We start from the raw sequence: 18,978 nt of genomic DNA, 5'->3' as shown, positions 1-18,978 counted from the left end.
CAAACAACAAGCAAGGCTGGAGACGAGACGGTCCGTCCTGGTTGTGATGAGTCATGCTACTAGTTAGTAGCCGTTGAACTAGAACTTCACCAGGTTGGAACGTGTTTATTATTTTTCTAATTTCTTGACAAATCTACCATCCCAATGTAGGCTAGCATTATTTGTGCACTACCACAGGTTTGTGTATTGAACGTGCATTGTAATATACACTTACACACTAACATTGGTCTGAAATCTGAATGGTGACTGAGCGTGCAGATACGTGTAAAACCCCGGACATTTGAAGGAATTTATAGCCCCCCGGACAGCCCCCCCAAAAGAGGACGTGTGCGTATTGGTAAGCCTATACTATAACGTTAACTTATGGGTATATTTGACTACTAGCGCAGGCTACTGCTCTTATAGATGTTTGTTCAAGTTTTACCGTGCTCATGTTAAAAAAAAACTTGTTTTCATTAATCTTATATTGATGACGGCGTTCGCTCACAGCTGTGATCATAGTTTATTTATTAGTTGGACTGGCTGGCTGAGCAGTCCTTAATACTCTTTGCATGACTTGTGTCTGTGGAACCCGTGGTGACCACGTGATGGTGCTTAGTGCCATAGCTCAGACTGGTTCCCAAAGTGAACCTAAATGATAGTTAAGTTAGGAACCAAATGGACCCAATATGGGTCTGTATACAACTCTGAGAGTGTACAAATGGACCCTAAACAGGTCCATTTGGTTCCATTTGTACACTCTCAGAGTTAAATTAACGTTGATTTTACAATATAAATTGGGGGTCCCAGAGATAGAAATGCCATTTAAATGGGGGCGGTCCGTAGACTAATGCATTTCAAACTCATGGGGGTCCCTGGCATGTATTTTCAAATGGGGGTCCGCGGGCTAATTAGTAATTAGTGTCAATTTAGGGGTCCTTGACCCCTAAACTCCATTGGCCCCTCAAACTGTGCTATAAAGCAACTATACTCCACCACCTCTCCCACTTCTCATGCAAGTAATTGAACAATACATAAAGTCACAACACCAAGTTTTGATGAGGCTGTATTGCTTTGTGTTTAAAAAAAAAATATATATATATATATACAAGGTTTTCTGATAACCGTAGCCTATATTTTTCATTTTCATGAAAAATGAACATTTCGGAGTTAGGTGGTTTCTCTCCCAGACAGCACAGAATATGCTCCTCCCTTGCCGTTTGTCATATATCGCTTCTCACCAGGAGGTGCCTTTTATTGGCTGTATAGGGAAATTGGAGCCCAGCACCCACTAACCATTTGACCGTGCGTGAAGCCAGGGAGGGGAATCAGGTGGCACCCACTACCCATCTGACCGACTGTGAAGCCAGGGAGGGGAATCAGGTGGCACCCACTACCCATCTGACCGTCCGTGAAGCCAGGGAGGGGAATCAGGTGGCAGGCATGGCCGAGGTCGTGAGTGCTCATGCAGACGACGACACCCTAATCAGCGGTCTGACACTCTTGGTGAACCTGGGCAGGCTCATGTTACAGAACGCCAAGCAAGAGGCGGAAGGTGAGAATCTGTTTAGTATTTATTCTGAAGACATTCATAATATAGCCTACTGTATATTGTATACAATTATGGACTTGATGGAAGAGTCATCAGACATGATGAGAGGACGTGATGCTATAAGCCGCAAATCAATTTGTTGTTACTTATTATTTTGATTATTTATCGCAAAAAAAAAGCAGACGTTAAATATACCGTGTTTGTGCCTCTTAACCCATTTAGGCCTGACCTCAAAATAAAATAAAATAAATCTTCTAAATCCTCCGGTTTTCTGAGATAAATATTTTCACGGTTTTTCCAAAAATAGCAGACCTACAAGCTCGTATGAGCTTGTACTAGATCTGCTATTTTTCAATAGCAAAATTATAACATAATGTAAAAGCGGTTTGTCGTATCCAGGAATCAATAATTCATACTATATCATACATGTCTGTGAACCAATTGTTGGAGTCTGTCTGTCTGTCTGCAAGTTTGAAAAGCAATCACGCATAGTCAAGTAACCTGGCTCTGCTAGGTGTGATGGTTTCATTTATAAAATTATACGACAGGTTCCTCATGCCCAAAATGGTTTAAATGGCATGTGTACAGTCAGAATCGACCTCATGCTTGTTTCAAGAATTAATATTCTTAATGTGCTTGTTGGCATAGTAACTCAGTAACCCTAAACACAGAGCATAACATAGGATTACAGAGCCAGTGAAATGTCAAATCGAGCAAGGCACTGTAATCCTTGTCATGCTCTTTGCACTAAAGACATTATTTTGAACAGGGAACCCCCTTTTGGTGTTTCAAGCATCATGTTATACTTTAGCTATTAGCAGATGTACAAGCTATATGAACTTGTATAGGTCTGCTATTTTTGAAAAATCGTGAAATATATATATATATATATCCTTTCAGAGTTTCAGTTTTAAACTCAAATCTTTGCTTCTGGGGGGGGGGGGGGGGGGGGGGGTCCCTGGAACTACATATTTTCACATGGGTGTCGGCGGCGGCCAATTTTTGGGGGTCCTTGACATGAAATATTGAGAACCACTGATACAGAAACATGAGGTTTTTCAGAAAAATATTTTTCTTTAAAAAAAAAAGAAAATCAAATTGGTTATTGCAAAATCATTCCAACGACCACACCAATGCCTCCTTGTTCTCGTTAGACCCTGGAAGAGTTTGTTCCCAATAAGATCACCAATGCCTCCTTGTTTCGTTACACCCTGGAAGAGTTTGTTCCCTATAAGATCACCAATGCCTCCTTGTTCTCGTTACACCCTGGAAGAGTTTGTTCCCAATAAGATCACCAATGCCTCCTTGTTCTCGTTACACCCTGGAAGAGTTTGTTCCCTATAAGATCACCAATGCCTCCTTGTTCTCGTTACAGCCTCCCTGGAAGAGTTTGTTCCCAATAAGATCACCAATGCCTCCTTGTTCTCGTTACACCCTGGAAGAGTTTGTTCCCTATAAGATCACCAATGCCTCCTTGTTCTCGTTACACCCTGAAGAGTTTGTTCCAATAAGATCACCAATGCCTCCTTGTTCTCGTTACACCCTGGAAGAGTTTGTTCCCAATAAGATCACCAATGCCTCCTTGTTCTCGTTACAGCCTCCCTGGAAGAGTTTGTTCCCAATAAGATCAGCACTCTATTTGGCCTGATGACAGCAGGGGCCGACTTCTACACAAGGTGCTCTTATTATATCTTCCTATTATGTGTGTGAGTTCTGTGAATATTGAGTGAAAAGACTTCTTAAAAAATGCATTTGTGGTTCTTACTGCTTGTGTTTTTCGTACCATAAGGGAAACTTTGACAGGGAAAGACTCGCTCACCGTATAGAACATAGAATTAAAACTCCTTAGACTATGAGTCCTTAGACTATCATGCTCTTAAAGTGCTCTGTGCTCAAAGTGCAATTAAAAAGCAAACGTTTCGGTCCTAAGACCTTCGGCGGTGCTATATGCACTATATGCACGTCTTCGTACCATTGCATAGAATGTATTCACTAATAAGGCCCTCATTTATCAACGCGGCGTACGCCCAAATTATGGGCGCACACCGGAAATCACCGCAATTTTCGGCATTTATCATTCCACTTGAACTTCAATTTGAACGTGTGCCCCAGACAAATATCACGGCAGCAGCATTGTCTGACCAGCTGACAGGCTGTCACAGGCATCTATCTAAACATAATGTTTTCACTCCTAAAATGCATATAAAATGAATACATATTATACACGTGAGAAATATATATTTTGTAAAAGCATGTCATATGAAATTGGTTAGGACATTTCCAAAGTGTAGCCTACAAGCAATTAAAATCGCGCAATTAAAAACCATGTTGCAAGTTAGATGCTTAGATGCCATTTAACCCATTTTGGGGCGGGAACCCTTTTGGTGTTTTAAACATTATGTTATAATTTAGCTATTGAAAAATTAGCAGGCGCGCTATGAGCTTATAGGTCTGCTATTATTGAAAAATCGTAAATTTTTGAATATATATCTTTCAAAGTGAATGTTTTTAACTCGGGTCTAACAGTGTTTTGCATGAGTGCATACATGCGAGGATTTGTGCAGCTGTGCTGGGATATTTTCCTGACTTGGAGGGGACGTTGGAGAGTAGGCTAGTGCAGAGTGGACAGTAGGCTAGTGCAGAGTGGAGAGTAGGCTAGTGCAGAGTGGACAGTAGCTAGTGCAGAGTGGACTGAGAGTAGGCTAGTGCAGAGTGGACAGTAGGCTAGTGCAGAGTGGACAGTAGGCTAGTGCAGAGTGGAACTGAGAGTAGGCTAGTGCAGAGTGGACTGAGAGTAGGCTAGTGCAGAGTGGGACAGAGAGTAGGCTAGTGCAGAGTGGACAGTAGGCTAGTGCAGAGTGGAGAGTAGGCTAGTGCAGAGTGGAGAGTAGGCTAGTGCAGAGTGGACAGTAGGCTAGTGCAGAGTGGACAGTAGGCTAGTGCAGAGTGGACAGTAGGCTAGTGCAGAGTGGACTGAGAGCAGGCTAGTGCAGAGTGGACAGTAGGCTAGTGCAGAGTGGACTGAGAGTAGGCTAGTGCAGAGTGGACAGTAGGCTAGTGCAGAGTGGAGAGTAGGCTAGTGCAGAGTGGAGAGTAGGCTAGTGCAGAGTGGACAGTAGGCTAGTGCAGAGTGGACAGTAGGCTAGTGCAGAGTGGACTGAGAGTAGGCTAGTGCAGAGTGGAGAGTAGGCTAGTGCAGAGTGGACAGTAGGCTAGTGCAGAGTGGACTGAGAGTAGGCTAGTGCAGAGTGGACTGAGAGTAGGCTAGTGCAGAGTGGACAGTAGGCTAGTGCAGAGTGGACGGAGAGTAGGCTAGTGCAGAGTGGAGAGACAGGCTAGTGCAGAGTGGACTGCTGCAGCTGGAGTCAAGTCTCCCAACGGGGGTAGCCTACGCCCTATGTATCCTAATCTACAGGATGCAGGCCCATGTCTTTCTGGAGTGGCGGTATGTGTGCAATCTCCTCGTTAAGGATAACCCGACGCGTCGCTCGAATGCAAATGTGGCAAGCGGGGGAAACATTTTTTATTGGCTTTTTCCATCATGCAACCATGGTTCCCAATGCGTTGTTTTGGTGGTCGTATTGCAGTTGTTCATGTCGCAAAAAAAACGAGGCGAGGCTTGATTTCATAGGGCGTGCCAGATTGATTTCAGCCGTCACATTTATCAATGCTATAGAAATGAAATGAAGGAAGGATCAGAAGTGTCCCTTTAACAGTTCAGCAGTGGAAAGAATCAGTAGGAGAGGAAGGGAGGAACAGAGATCCACCACTAGGGGGCAGCAGTGGCTCAGGAGGAGGTAGAGCAGCATTCTTGGTGGTTGTTTGGTCCTCTTGGCTCTAGCTGTCAAAAGACAATTAACCCAGACACCAGCTCCAAATGATCAGCTAGGCCTACAGTATGTAATGCAAGTGAAGAAGCAGATAAAACAATACAAAAGAGGTTTTTACAGTTAAACATAACCCAAGGAAGAAAGTAGTCAAAGCATATTGCTTCAAGACCTGATCTTAGGCAGATTCTACAAATGTCGTCTAAAACAGTTTTCTGAAAAACAAATGTTGCTACAGTATATATCGTGCTATTAGGCAGAAATTCTCTTATCTCCAGATTTTAACTTTTATTTAATGTATTTATTTTGTAAATTATCACCCTACTTGATCATAGTACAGCTATTGCGATCCACTAGCTCCAAACGCGCCACATTTTGAGCTGCAACTTTTTGGATTTGAATCCTGAAAAGTAACTGTTTTGATGGACATAATGAAGAGGGTTCCACCCGACAGACAATGTAGAGGCCCTCATCTATGAACTCCCTATAGATGTTTCACTTAAATCCTCAGTATCCTTGCCAATATTCAAAAAACATCTAAAGAAATATCTTATTTCTTCCTCTCTGTAGATTACATGTTTTACCTTGCCGTTATATTTTCTTTTGTGTGTTTGTTGTTGTATTGTTTATTTCTGTTTTTTGTGCAGTCCTTCTTTACTGCACAGCTGCCCCCCTTTGCCAACTTGTAGACTTATGTACTGTTCTTTATGAACTTTTAATCTGTTTAAACCAATGACCTCTTCCCTACAGGAAAGGATTCCAAATAAGCCAAGAAGACAGCTGGCTTATTTGGAATCCTTTCCTGTAGGAAGCATGGAAGTAGGATGCATTCCTTGCATTGTATTTTTGTTCTTTGATATGTTATTGTCTATTTGTTTGTACTACATGCTAAATAAATAAACCTAAACCTAAATGCAGCTAAATGAGTTAAATGAGCAGTACCTTTAGTTGTGATGTGTGCTGTTGTTGTGGTTATTAGCCTGCTACCATATGCCATTACAAGGCATTAAACTAAAGTAACCACTCCACCCCATGTTGAACACTAACAATATTTGATGTTTTTATTTCACCAGCCTTGGAGTGAAGAAGAGGAGTGAAGCGGAGACGATATGGCAGGCGTCTTATCAGTGAGTAATACTGTAACTAATAGTTTAACAAAACTATGAACCATGTTGTGCAAATATACACGCTATAGCTAAGCTAGACGTTTGGTTAAAAGTGGTCCCACCCAAAGTCGAAATAATATGTCCAGAGATTGGCTTCCCTTTCCTGGTAAGATTTGGAGAAGTGCTGCCTGGACTGGGACAGGGTTTATTGGGATCACAGCCATGAAAGATGAACATTTCTCAGACCCTTTTCACACTTATTGTTGTTTTATTCATAGCCATATTACCAGTAACTCCTTGGCCACTTTAGTACAAAGAGTTTGCTGGCGGTAATGGGGCGGTAATGGATACAGATAATTTATATAGGGTGAGTGAGGTGAGCTATAATCTTTGTGTGTAAGCAACACAACCACTGCTAATACAATCAATACATTGTATAAACACTGTAGGTCACCAGTGCATGAACACTAATGTGATTTTAACCCATTTAGGCCTGACGTCGAAATAAAACAAAAAGTCTTCTGAAAGAATATATGTTCAATTTTCAAAGATTTGTGCCGCATTTTCACGATTTTTCAAAAATAGCAGTCCTACAAGCTTTTAGCGTGCCACTCGGTGGCTCGCTATGTGCTTGTAGATCTGCTATTTTCCAATACCTAAAGTATAACGTAATGCTTAAAACACCAAAATGGGTTAATGCAATTAACCCATTTAGGACTGACACCAGAATCTACAAATGTCTTCTAAATCATGACAGTTTTCTGAAAAACCTATGTTTCTATGTCAGTGTTTTTCTATACACCCCAAAAATGATATGTAATTGGCAGGCGACCCCCCCCCCCCCCCCCAGCAGCAAAGATTTTAGTTAAAAACGTTCGCTCTGAAATAATATATATTCAAAGATTTGCGCCACACTTTCACACGCTATGAGCTTGTAGATCTGCTATTATTCCAAAAGCTACAATATAACATAGTAATCAATTAAATTGTCTGAGTGAGGCAGAATTGATTACAATTTACAATTCAGGCATTTAGCAGACGCTCTTAATCCAGAGCGATTTACATTAAGCAAGAACAAAAAGCATGGCAATACGTCACATGAAAGCATTTATCATGAAACATGCGTAAGCTAAGAAAGTAACAGTGGAATATCTATATAATGAAACTATACATATAAACTATACATATATACTACTATGCTATTGATGCACTTTATTTCAAACACATGCACATTGTGCCAAGGTCAGCCTATACTAGCATTTCAAAGTATTTACGGTATATTTTGCCCTAGTATTTTGGCCAATAAGGTGTATATGCTATTACATTGTGTTGATTGGCCACACTTTCCCTGTTGTGTTTTCCAGCGTTGCCGATGTCAGAGAACAAGTGGACGACCTCCTGCAGTTGGAGGTTTGTTATCGCTTTTCTGTCGCCTCTTTCTGATTTAGGCCTATTATATTTTTTAATAATCTTTATCCCACGATTTTGCAACGCATTTCTTTCCACCCAGTGTCAATAATTCTCTAATGTAATCAAGACTCCTCTGCCAACCTGGGGGGGGGGGGCAGCAGACTGACCTCATGCTTCCTTCTATGCATGAGGAGTCCAAGCTGTTTCTTTACACCTGACTGGGGGGAGTTTCCCCGGCCGGACGTGGATGATTTAAATTTAAACATTCACTTCACTTAATTTCAATGTTTTATACTGGTACAGAATGAAAAATGTTATAAATAAAGACTAACCCAAACAAAGTCTTTGCCAAATAACACACTACAGACTACACATCAACACATGTAACACGCTCTAGATTAATATCGAGCGTCTGCTAAAGAAAAATCCTAAATTGGTACGATCAACAATTCCAGTTAAGCTGGCATTCTTACGTGGCTGATCTGATCTCTGTGTCAAGGATTATATTGTAATTCTCCAGGCTGCCCTTTGACCTTTGTGGTTTGCGACACAGTGGTCTATTGTTGCCTCTGCTGTGGTCACAGGTTTTCACTATGTTAATCTCTTTAGGTATTGAGGGGGATTTATGCCTCCCAGAGAGCAGTGGTCCTCAAAGTGATGTCCTGGGACCCCCAGGGGCCCTTGAGGAGGGTGTTCTGGGGTCCCCAGTGGCCCCTTGAGGAGGGTGTTCTGGGGGTCCACAGTGGCCCCTTGAGGAGGGTGTTCTGGGGGTCCCCAGGGGCCATTGAGGAGGGTGTTCTGCAGTAATCCTGGTCACTAAACTGCCTCCCCCTGGCCAGCCGGGGCGCCTGATGGAGGGGAAAGGAACTGGTTGGAATAACGTGTTCCTTCCACGCGCTACGTCCAACCAGGGAAACTCCCCCCTGTCAGGTTGTAAAGGAGCAACTTGGACACTCGGGCATGAAGGAAGCATGAGTTCAAGTCCGTTGCTCTCCCCAGGTTGGCGGAGGGTGTGTAGAGTCCAGGATCACATTAGATGATTGACACGGGTGAAAAATGGGTTACAAAAAAAATATATTTGAAAGAAAAGAATAATAATCACCCATCTGGTCCGCCAAGCAGTTGTTTCCACACTATACCGGGCAGCCGTCTCTAATTCCATTAAAATGGCGTGTTTAGACGGTGATGAAATTCAGCTACATTCATTTAACAGCTGTTGACACTAGTGTGTTCCTCAGACCTTTGAGCCAAGACGAGATCATATTATGAACTTTTTTTTGTCTTTTTGTCAGGCCTGACAATAAGACGCTAAAAGTCTAATAATACGGCTCCAATTGAATTATAGTGTCTATTTCTAAACACTATTACCAATTGAATTATAGTGTCTATTTCTAAGTGAGTGTCGTGACGGACTGTCCAGCTGATTTTGTCTTACTTTGGAAATGTGTCTAAGACATGCAATAACTTCATCATTAATTGTGTGTGTGTGTGTGTGTGTGTGTGTGTGTGTGTGTGTGTGCGCGTGTGCGTGTGCGTGTGCGTGTGCGTGTGCGTGTGCGTGTGTGTGTGCGTGTGCGTGTGTGTGTGTGTGTGTGTGTGCGCAGAGTGAGTGGGACATGTTCCTGGAGCATGTGGACGAGAAGCTGCAGACCACAGACGGACAGTTGGCAGATCTCCAGATCTCCACCACGGACAGCCTCAGTGCTGATGTGGCACTGACCGACGCGCGCAGCGGAGAGTGAGTCCACGCACGCACACACACACGCACGCAGCTGGTGGCTTCAACGTTGGCATCACTGTCGTTTTGTGTGTGTTAGGCAGCGGTGGCCGAACGGTTTGCGGAGCGGTCTTGATATCGGAAAGGTCGCTATAGTTCGTATCCCCGGACCGGCACGTTAAAATGACCACCGCTGAAGTGCCCTTTATGGACAAGGCATTGAACCCCTACCATGAAATGTTCTATGAGCAGGGCCTGGCTGTAAACAAGTTCTTGAGCTTAGTCCAGTTACCCTGGGTAAACATAGTACCTTTCCTTTCCTTAGTCCAGTTACCCTGGGTAAACATGGTAACTTTCCTTTCCTTAGTCCAGTTACCCTGCAGGGTAAACATAGTACCTTTCCTTTCCTTAGTCCAGTTACCCTGCAGGCTAAACATAGTACCTTTCCTTTCCTTAGTCCAGTTACCCTGCAGGGTAAACATAGTACCTTTCCTTTCCTTAGTCCAGTTACCCTGCAGGGTAAACATAGTACCTTTCCTTTCCTTAGTCCAGTTACCCTGCAGGGTAAACATAGTACCTTTCCTTTCCTTAGTCCAGTTACCCTGCAGGGTAAACATGGTACCTTTCCTTTCCTTAGTCCAGTTACCCTGCAGGGTAAACATAGTACCTTTCCTTTCCTTAGTCCAGTTACCCTGCAGGGTAAACATGGTACCTTTCCTTTCCTTAGTCCAGTTACCCTGCAGGGTAAACATAGTACCTTTCCTTTCCTTAGTCCAGTTACCCTGGGTAAACATAGTACCTTTCCTTTCCTTAGTCCAGTCACCCTGGGTAAACATGGTACCTTTCCTTTCCTCTCCTTTAGGGGTGTGACTCTGGGTAAACATGGTACCTTTCCTTTCCTTTCCTTTAGGGGTGTGACTCTGGGTAAACATGGTACCTTTCCTTTCCTTTCCTTTAGGGGTGTGACTCTGGGTAAACATAGTACCTTTCCTTTCCTTAGTCCAGTCACCCTGGGTAAACATGGTACCTTTCCTCTCCTTTAGGGGTGTGACTCTGGGACAGTACTTCGGCAGAGGACAGAGTCTCCTGCTGGTTCTCATCAGACACTTCGGGTGACTTCCGTGACGAGACCATGTGACCGAGCTACTGGCCAACAAGGTTGGTTTAGCCTACATGTTCTCATGTGTTCTCACAGCTGGTGGTTTAGCCTATACATGTTCTCATGATGTGTTCTCACAGCTGTGGTTTAGCCTATACATGTTCTCATATCATGTGTTCTCACAGCTGTGGTTTAGCCTATACATGTTCTCATATCATGTGTTCTCACAGCTGGTGGTTTAGCCTATACATGTTCTCATATCATGTGTTCTCACAGCTGTGGTTTAGCCTATACATGTTCTCATGATGTGTTCTCACAGCTGTGGTTTAGCCTATACATGTTCTCATGATGTGTTCTCACAGCTGGTGGTTTAGCCTACATGTTCTCATGATGTGTTCTCACAGCTGGTGGTTTAGCCTACATGTTCTCATGATGTGTTCTCACAGCTGTGGTTTAGCCTATACATGTTCTCATGATGTGTTCTCACAGCTGGTGGTTTAGCCTACATGTTCTCATGATGTGTTCTCACAGCTGGTGGTTTAGCCTACATGTTCTCATGATGTGTTCTCACAGCTGTGGTTTAGCCTACATGTTCTCATGATGTGTTCTCACAGCTGTGGTTTAGCCTACATGTTCTCATGATGTGTTCTCACAGCTGTGGTTTAGCCTATACATGTTCTCATGCTGTGTTCTCACAGCTGGTGGTTTAGCCTACATGTTCTCATGATGTGTTCTCACAGCTGTGGTTTAGCCTACATGTTCTCATGATGTGTTCTCACAGCTGTGGTTTAGCCTATACATGTTCTCATGCTGTGTTCTCACAGCTGTGGTTTAGCCTATACATGTTCTCATGCTGTGTTCTCACAGCTGGTGGTTTAGCCTACACATGTTCTCATGATGTGTTCTCACAGCTGTGGTTTAGCCTACATGTTCTTATGATGTGTTCTCACAGCTGTGGTTTAGCCTACATGTTCTTATGATGTGTTCTCACAGCTGTGGTTTAGCCTACATGTTCTTATGATGTGTTCTCACAGCTGTGGTTTAGCCTACATGTTCTTATGATGTGTTCTCACAGCTGTGGTTTAGCCTACATGTTCTTATGATGTGTTCTCACAGCTGTGGTTTAGCCTACATGTTCTCATGATGTGTTCTCACAGCTGTGGTTTAGCCTACATGTTCTCATGCTGTGTTCTCACAGCTGTGGTTTAGCCTACATGTTCTCATATCATGTGTTCTCACAGCTGGTGGTTTAGCCTACATGTTCTCATGATGTGTTCTCACAGCTGTGGTTTAGCCTACATGTTCTCATGCTGTGTTCTCACAGCTGGTGGTTTAGCCTACATGTTCTCATATCATGTGTTCTCACAGCTGTGGTTTAGCCTACATGTTCTTATGATGTGTTCTCACAGCTGTGGTTTAGCCTACATGTTCTTATGATGTGTTCTCACAGCTGTGGTTTAGCCTACATGTTCTCATGATGTGTTCTCACAGCTGTGGTTTAGCCTACATGTTCTCATGCTGTGTTCTCACAGCTGTGGTTTAGCCTACATGTTCTCATATCATGTGTTCTCACAGCTGGTGGTTTAGCCTACATGTTCTCATGATGTGTTCTCACAGCTGTGGTTTAGCCTACATGTTCTCATGCTGTGTTCTCACAGCTGGTGGTTTAGCCTACATGTTCTCATGATGTGTTCTCACAGCTGTGGTTTAGCCTATACATGTTCTCATGATGTGTTCTCACAGCTGTGGTTTAGCCTACATGTTCTCATGATGTGTTCTCACAGCTGTGGTTTAGCCTACATGTTCTCATGCTGTGTTCTCACAGCTGTGGTTTAGCCTACATGTTCTCATGCTGTGTTCTCACAGCTGTGGTTTAGCCTACATGTTCTCATGATGTGTTCTCACAGCTGGTGGTTTAGCCTATACATGTTCTCATGATGTGTTCTCACAGCTGTGGTTTAGCCTACATGTTCTCATGATGTGTTCTCACAGCTGTGGTTTAGCCTAGATCAGTGGTAACCAACCTTTTCAAGCCCAAGAGCCCATTTTATTCCCAATTGTAAGCCAAGATCTACCACTAAAACGTGTTAGAAAAAACACTTGTTTTTTTGCTATTTCTGACAGTCTCAATGCATGTGCACACATCCACACAAAGACTGAAGCTTAAATTAGAATAAATACTTATAGTAAGTTATATTATCAATGTCAAATAATATTAAGACAAATTTGAAATAATTAGTATTAGAAATATTTTGTTTCTCATTTCAATGAATATTCACATTGGCAGATGTTCAAATGACATAGGCATAACATGACCATATATATTTGCACAGATATGGTGACATACTCTCAGGGTCAGCCCACCTTTAATGAGACTGCTGTGACTGCACTTTATCTGCAAGCGTTTTGAAATCTGGTTCATATTTAGTGATTGCCAGTCTGAGGGTGTCATTAAGATGTGAGTCAGTCATACGAGTTCTAAACTTGGATTTTATTATTTTCATTTGTGAAAAGGCCATTTCACATAAGTACGTAGGCATGCAGCTTGAGTCCACACGACACAATCAGGGGATACTTCTCTGCTCACAAGAGACCAAAATTCCTTCTCTTTAGCTCTGACCTGCAGGTGACAGTCACTTACTAATCCAATAATCTCCATTTAAATATCTGAAGTTAATGCAAACACATCCTGCATTTTATCGGACAGCAGTTCAATGACAGTAGGCTCAGTAATGAGGAAAGGGTTTGATACAAAAGCAGCTACTTGACTCATGCGTTGTACTTCAACAAGTTTTCATATTTCATATTTTTTGCTCTGTGTGCGTGTGTACAGAATTCAAACTGTAGCATTGATTATTGTCACGGACAGAAGTCATTCTTTCCCTTTGCATATGCACCGGAGTGCACTCGCCTATTAGTTTGCATTGCAGACTGGTATATTCAGAACGCGCCCTTAATTAAAAACCAAATGCAGCTGTGTATGTGGCTCTCAGCGTGCGGTGTCCCACTATTGACTGGCTGAAGTCTGTTTGAACTGCGCTGTGTCAGAGAAGTAACAGATGGAAGCCGCAAACGTTACCCCCAAACGATAGCACATCCATGCTGACGCAATGACTGTCCTGTTTCTGGCTAAGCTTTACGCGCAGGGCACATGAACCTCTCCGTCTCGTCAGTGCTGGTTGTTGTTTTTTTGCATGGCTCAGAAAATGAGTAACAAACTAAAATGAGAACGTTATCGAGTTGTTGGAGGAGGAGGAGGAGGAGAATAATGTTATATTTCTTATTTTGTTCTCGGGCCGCTGTGCTGCGCTGCTGCTGCGCTGCTGCTGCGCTGTGTGCCAACCACATCATCATCTTTTCATTTTGACATGATTCACATGAAATAATAATCCTGCACCGCGTGTAGCGTTTGGTTTCATTAACGCGATCGTGACAAAATAGCCTACAGCTGCTGCTGCCAAAGATACCAAAGATTGGACAGTGCTACGCAACATGGAAGTAACACTGACTCGAAGCCGTTTATAAATCAGTCAGTGAAGTCAACTTTTCACCGCCGTTTGGTCCCCGTCATCCGTCCGCCCCCCCACCCACAATCAAAAGAAGCGTTTTCAAAGAGACGAGTAGGATATAAAAGCAGCCTGAAAGGCAAGCATTTGCATTCCAATGGGTCTGACATTTCACGATCGACTTGAAAGGTTCCTGCGAGCTACTGGTAGCTCGCGAACCCCTGGTTGGTTACCCCTGGTTTAGATGGTTCTGTTATGACTGCATGTTGTAGTGTTTAGATGGTTCTGTTATGACTGCATGCTGTAGAGTTTAGATGGTTCTGTTATGACTTCTCCTCTGCATGCTGTAGTGTTTCTACATGTTCTCATGACGTGCCAACATGTTTTGCTGTGTAGGAGCTCCTAGAAGCTGTCTGAGTTAAACCAACATGTTTTGCTGTGTAGGAGCTCCTAGAAGCTGTCTGAGTTAAATGAACATGTTTTGCTGTGTAGGAGCTCCTAAAAGCTGTCTGAGTTAAACCGACATGTTTTGCTGTGTAGGAGCTCCTAGAAGCTCGGTCCGTGCAGGTCTTGGTGGTCTCGTTTGGCGGCGTGGAGGGAGCCAGACTCTGGCTGGAGCAGACTGGATGTACATACCACATGCTGTTGGACCCAAGCAGAAAGGTTTGTGTGTGCTTGTGCGTGTGTGTCCGTGTGGATGTGTGAGTGCAATCTAAATCCCCAGCTAAAAACCACAGCACAGAGAATTGATTATGACCGCTTTTAGTTTTTACTCCTAAATGTATCTCAATTTAAGCCCATGGGAAACAGGCCTGCTATCCCCTGTGGAATGTTCTCCAACTCCATTCTGACCTGAGATCAGATTCTAATGCACAGACGGATGGTGGTTCTTTAACGCATTCTGACCTGAGATCAGATTCTACAAATGTCTTCTACATCCTGACAGTTTTCTGAAAAAGCTATGTTTCTACGTCAGTCATTCTTCGATTTTTGCAAAAATAGCAGACCTACAAGCTCGTAGCGCGCCACTCGGTGGCGCGCTATGAGCTTGTAGGTCTGCTATTTTTCAATGGCTTAAAGCATAACATAGTGCTATAAACACCAAAAGGGGTTCCCGGCGCCCAGTACTAACGATGTTAAATGTCCCAACATGTGTGTCGCTGCAGATCTACAGGACCTTCGGCCTGGGCTCGTCCTACGCCAAGGTGATGAGGTTCAGGTGCCTTCTGCAGTACTCGGAGTACATCGCTGCCGATCGGAGCTTCCCCGACATCCCCAACCGCCTGCTGGAAGACATCTACCAGGTACTAGTTTAGACCAGCTGGAAGACATCTACCAGGTACTAGTTTAGACCAGCTGGAAGACATCTACCAGGTACTAGTTTAGACCAGCTGGAAGACATCTACCAGGTACTATAGACCTGTTTAAACCTGGGGACATCTACCAGGTACTAGACACACACCACCCTGTCTGCTGCTGGAAGACATCTACCAGGTAGTAGGACTATAGACTGTTTAGACCTGGGGGGGGGGCCCATTCTACAAATGTCTTCTAAATCCTGACGTTTTCATGTCAAGGACCCCCAAAAATATCTGTAATTGGCCTCCGACTCCCATCTGAAAATACCTTATTCCAGGGACCCCCCCCCCCCCCCCAGAAGCAAAGATTTGAGTTAAAAACGTTGGCTCTGAAAGAATATATATTCAAAGATTTGCACTACATTTTCACGATAAAATTTAAAAAAAGCAGATCTACAAGCTCGTAGCGCGGCACTCGGTGCCGTGCTACGAGCTTGTAGATCTGCTAACTGTCCGGGGTCTCCCCATTTCCTGTCAGACTAGCTACTTTCATCCTATCAATATCAAGGCAGAAAAAGCCAAAAAGAAAAAAAATATATATAACCCTAAAGATGAGAGAGGGAGTAGAACACCAATTTCCAACCTTTTAGCTCACTGACCGCCATTCTAGGATTTATAAAGAATAAAACATTCTCTGCTTTATTTTCCCCAGAAAGCGTTTTGGAAGAAAACAGGCTATATTTAACTGGCAATAACTAGCCTATGGAACATCGTGGCATCGCCATAGAACAAAATATTATTTGCGTCTTAAAAGATTAGTAAAAAAATCACACCTGTGTGAACCTCTCTCCCCCCTCCTCTCTCTCTCTCTCTTTCTGCTCCGTCAGATTAGCTTTATTATGGATATCAATCCGCGTCACTGAGAACTATTTTTTCATTATTATTTTGGCTCAGCCTTTCCTTCTTTAGCGAACCTAGACAGTCAGAAGTTGGATTTGCGTCCAGCAGGTGGCAGCCATGTCACATACTTCTGTCGTTCCAATTTCACGCATGCGCACACCACTCGTGCTCATTGACGTACACAAACAGGTACACGGACCTTGCTGGTTGTAGGAGTGGTTGCACCACTAAAAAAAAAACACTTTAAAAACTGGCAGTGTGTGCAGACTGTTCTACAGAAACTCTGGCAGTAAATGTGTTTAATTTCAAAGACCCCAGTTTTATATGCCCTAGGGTTTAGTTTCATATGCCCTCAGGCCGCCCATTTGACACAATCTTTTATTATTACTAGGTGCCCCCAATTTACACTGTAGTCAATGCTCAGTGTCCACACATAGACATCAAAGGGGTCCTTCAGCCCCTGCCCTTTTACCCGTCTGTAAAACAACTGCCCTCTCCAGACCACGAATGCAGCGTTTACTACATGGTGAAAGAAATGCCTCTCCTTTCCTTTCCTTTTCCTTTCCATGCCATGCCCAAAGTCTGCATTCAGGATCATTTGCATTTTTTCCTGAACTTTTTTGTGTTGAACAAATTAGTTTAACCCATTGATGCCTGAGGCCGAATCTGGGAACGCCTTCTATAGGGCCTGACCTAAGGTTTCTGAAAACCTTCAAATTCTGATGATTTTTTTTGTTATGTTGCTACATGTATAGCAACAGCTGATGAGACACAGAGAGCGCGGCCGGCATCAAGGGTAGAACAACGTATACGTTGCACCAGGCGTCAATGGGTTAAGAAATTCATGTCGTTACACACCTGCATCTCCACTAGCTAAAGAGTGCTGGGTTGCGCGCCGAAAATAGCTGATCTACAAGCTCTCAGCGCGACGCATTGTGAGCTTGTAGATCTGCTATTTTCGTCCAAGTGTGCCCTCTTACGGATTCCAGCCCCTAACCTAACCCCTCTAACACACTCTGCACGTCCCTGACTCTGAAGGGTTTATGTAAACAGTTTTAGACCCCTATAAGGGTCCAATTGGACCCCTGGTGGTCTCCGGGACCGCACCTTGAGAACCAGTGGCATATATATATATATATATAGGCCACAAGCAAAACCAGAAGTAGATTACTTTATGGAATTACATTATGTGTGCTTTGCGAGTTTCGTTTCGACAAGTGATGAAAATATTTTTTTGTCATGGGAACCAATTCCATCCCCACTGTGCAGTTTTTTTTCACATAAGTTATAAGTTATAACCAATGGGTTTCTTCGCTGGCATTCGGTACACGAAATTATAGTTCACGTACTCCAATAAAGACCACATCGGTTTATTTAGAACGCATAGTCTGATTATAGCTCTAGAACAGAGGCTCTTTTGGGTTTTTTTCACGTTGGCACTCCGATTCTTCCATGAAATCATATACATAATTAAATACATCTTTAGCTCATAACGTCTCTCGTCCACATCACTAATCTGTGTTGTTGTTGTGTGTTTCTATAATACTGTACATGTCTCTCTCTCTCCTCCAGCTGGGAGGCAACATCGTTCTGGACCAGGCGGGACGGGTTCTGCTGGCGCATCCGTCTAAGAACCCGATGGACCGGCCCACGCTAGCGGAGATGCTGCAGGTTGTGCCCAGTGACGGCGCCTCTGCCAGCCAATAGAAACATCCGTCTATAAAGGGCCCATTCATACTCCTATTTTTACCGCTCTGTTTCGGCGCTGTAGTGCCGAAAGGATTTCAATTTTCAGTAGCACCGAAGAACACCCCCCCCGAACCTCAAATGACCTCAAACGACTTTTATTCGGCTCTAAAATAGGAGTATGAATCGGCCCTATAAGGCCCTCTAGCTAGCAGACATGCTAGAGATAAATAAAGTAAGATCCGAGACTTACTTTATTTAGAGGCAACAAATTGTTGCCTCTAAATAAAGTAATTTTGGGTGAAAACAGGCTATAAATAAAGTAAGTTACTTTAATTTAGAGGTAAGTTACTTTATTTAGAGGCAACAAATTGCAACGTTTCGACCTTACAAGGTCGAAACGTTGCAATTTGTTGCCTCTAAATAAAGTAAGTTTTGGGTGAAAACAGGCTACAAATAAAGTAAGTTACTTTATTTAGAGGCAACGAAACTTCCTCGATGTTTGCCTTGATGCCTGACTTCCAGCACCTGGGCCTAAATATAGGCATTGAGATGCGATGTGCACACGATCTTCTCTGTGAATCCACTCAGACAGACAAAGAAACAGCCTATCATAGCTGCCCCACAGACCAGGACAGGGGTTGAGTTTTTGGGGAACAAAGGGTGTTCTTTTTTCTGACAGCGCAGCGCTGACGCGACACACACAAAAAAAAACCTCTTTGGCGCACATTGATGACGTCACGTCTCACACTCATGACGTCATGAAGAGAGGTGACCGATAGAAACATGTTGCACTGAAGACGTCGTACAGGCTTTTTCGTGGGCTTTGCATCAGCGCTGTTGAGCTAAACCAAACGAACACTTGGTTTTTGAGGGGCGCTAGCTAGCTCCTCCTATA

General features: G+C 43.4%; 1 protein-coding gene across 1 annotated transcript; it reads left to right on the top strand.

Annotated features, from left to right (window-relative positions):
* Positions 1 to 274: 274 nt before the first annotated feature.
* selenol (selenoprotein L) lies at positions 275 to 18,206 on the top strand. The gene is made up of 10 exons (XM_080790929.1): positions 275 to 337; positions 1,249 to 1,534; positions 3,129 to 3,207; positions 6,432 to 6,485; positions 7,829 to 7,874; positions 9,479 to 9,612; positions 10,635 to 10,749; positions 14,737 to 14,859; positions 15,363 to 15,500; positions 17,967 to 18,206. Exons 2-10 carry the CDS (start codon positions 1,423 to 1,425, stop codon positions 18,099 to 18,101), a joined length of 936 nt encoding a protein of 311 aa, XP_080647055.1. The 5' UTR covers positions 275 to 337; positions 1,249 to 1,422; the 3' UTR covers positions 18,102 to 18,206.
* Positions 18,207 to 18,978: the final 772 nt, after the last annotated feature.

This window comes from Protomyctophum bolini (assembly GCF_963924005.1).
Source record: "Protomyctophum bolini genome assembly, chromosome: 19".
NCBI classification, from domain to species: Eukaryota; Metazoa; Chordata; class Actinopteri; order Myctophiformes; family Myctophidae; genus Protomyctophum; species Protomyctophum bolini.
Note: the sequence above shows the minus strand (reverse complement) of the source record. Positions and strands in the feature narration are given on the sequence as shown.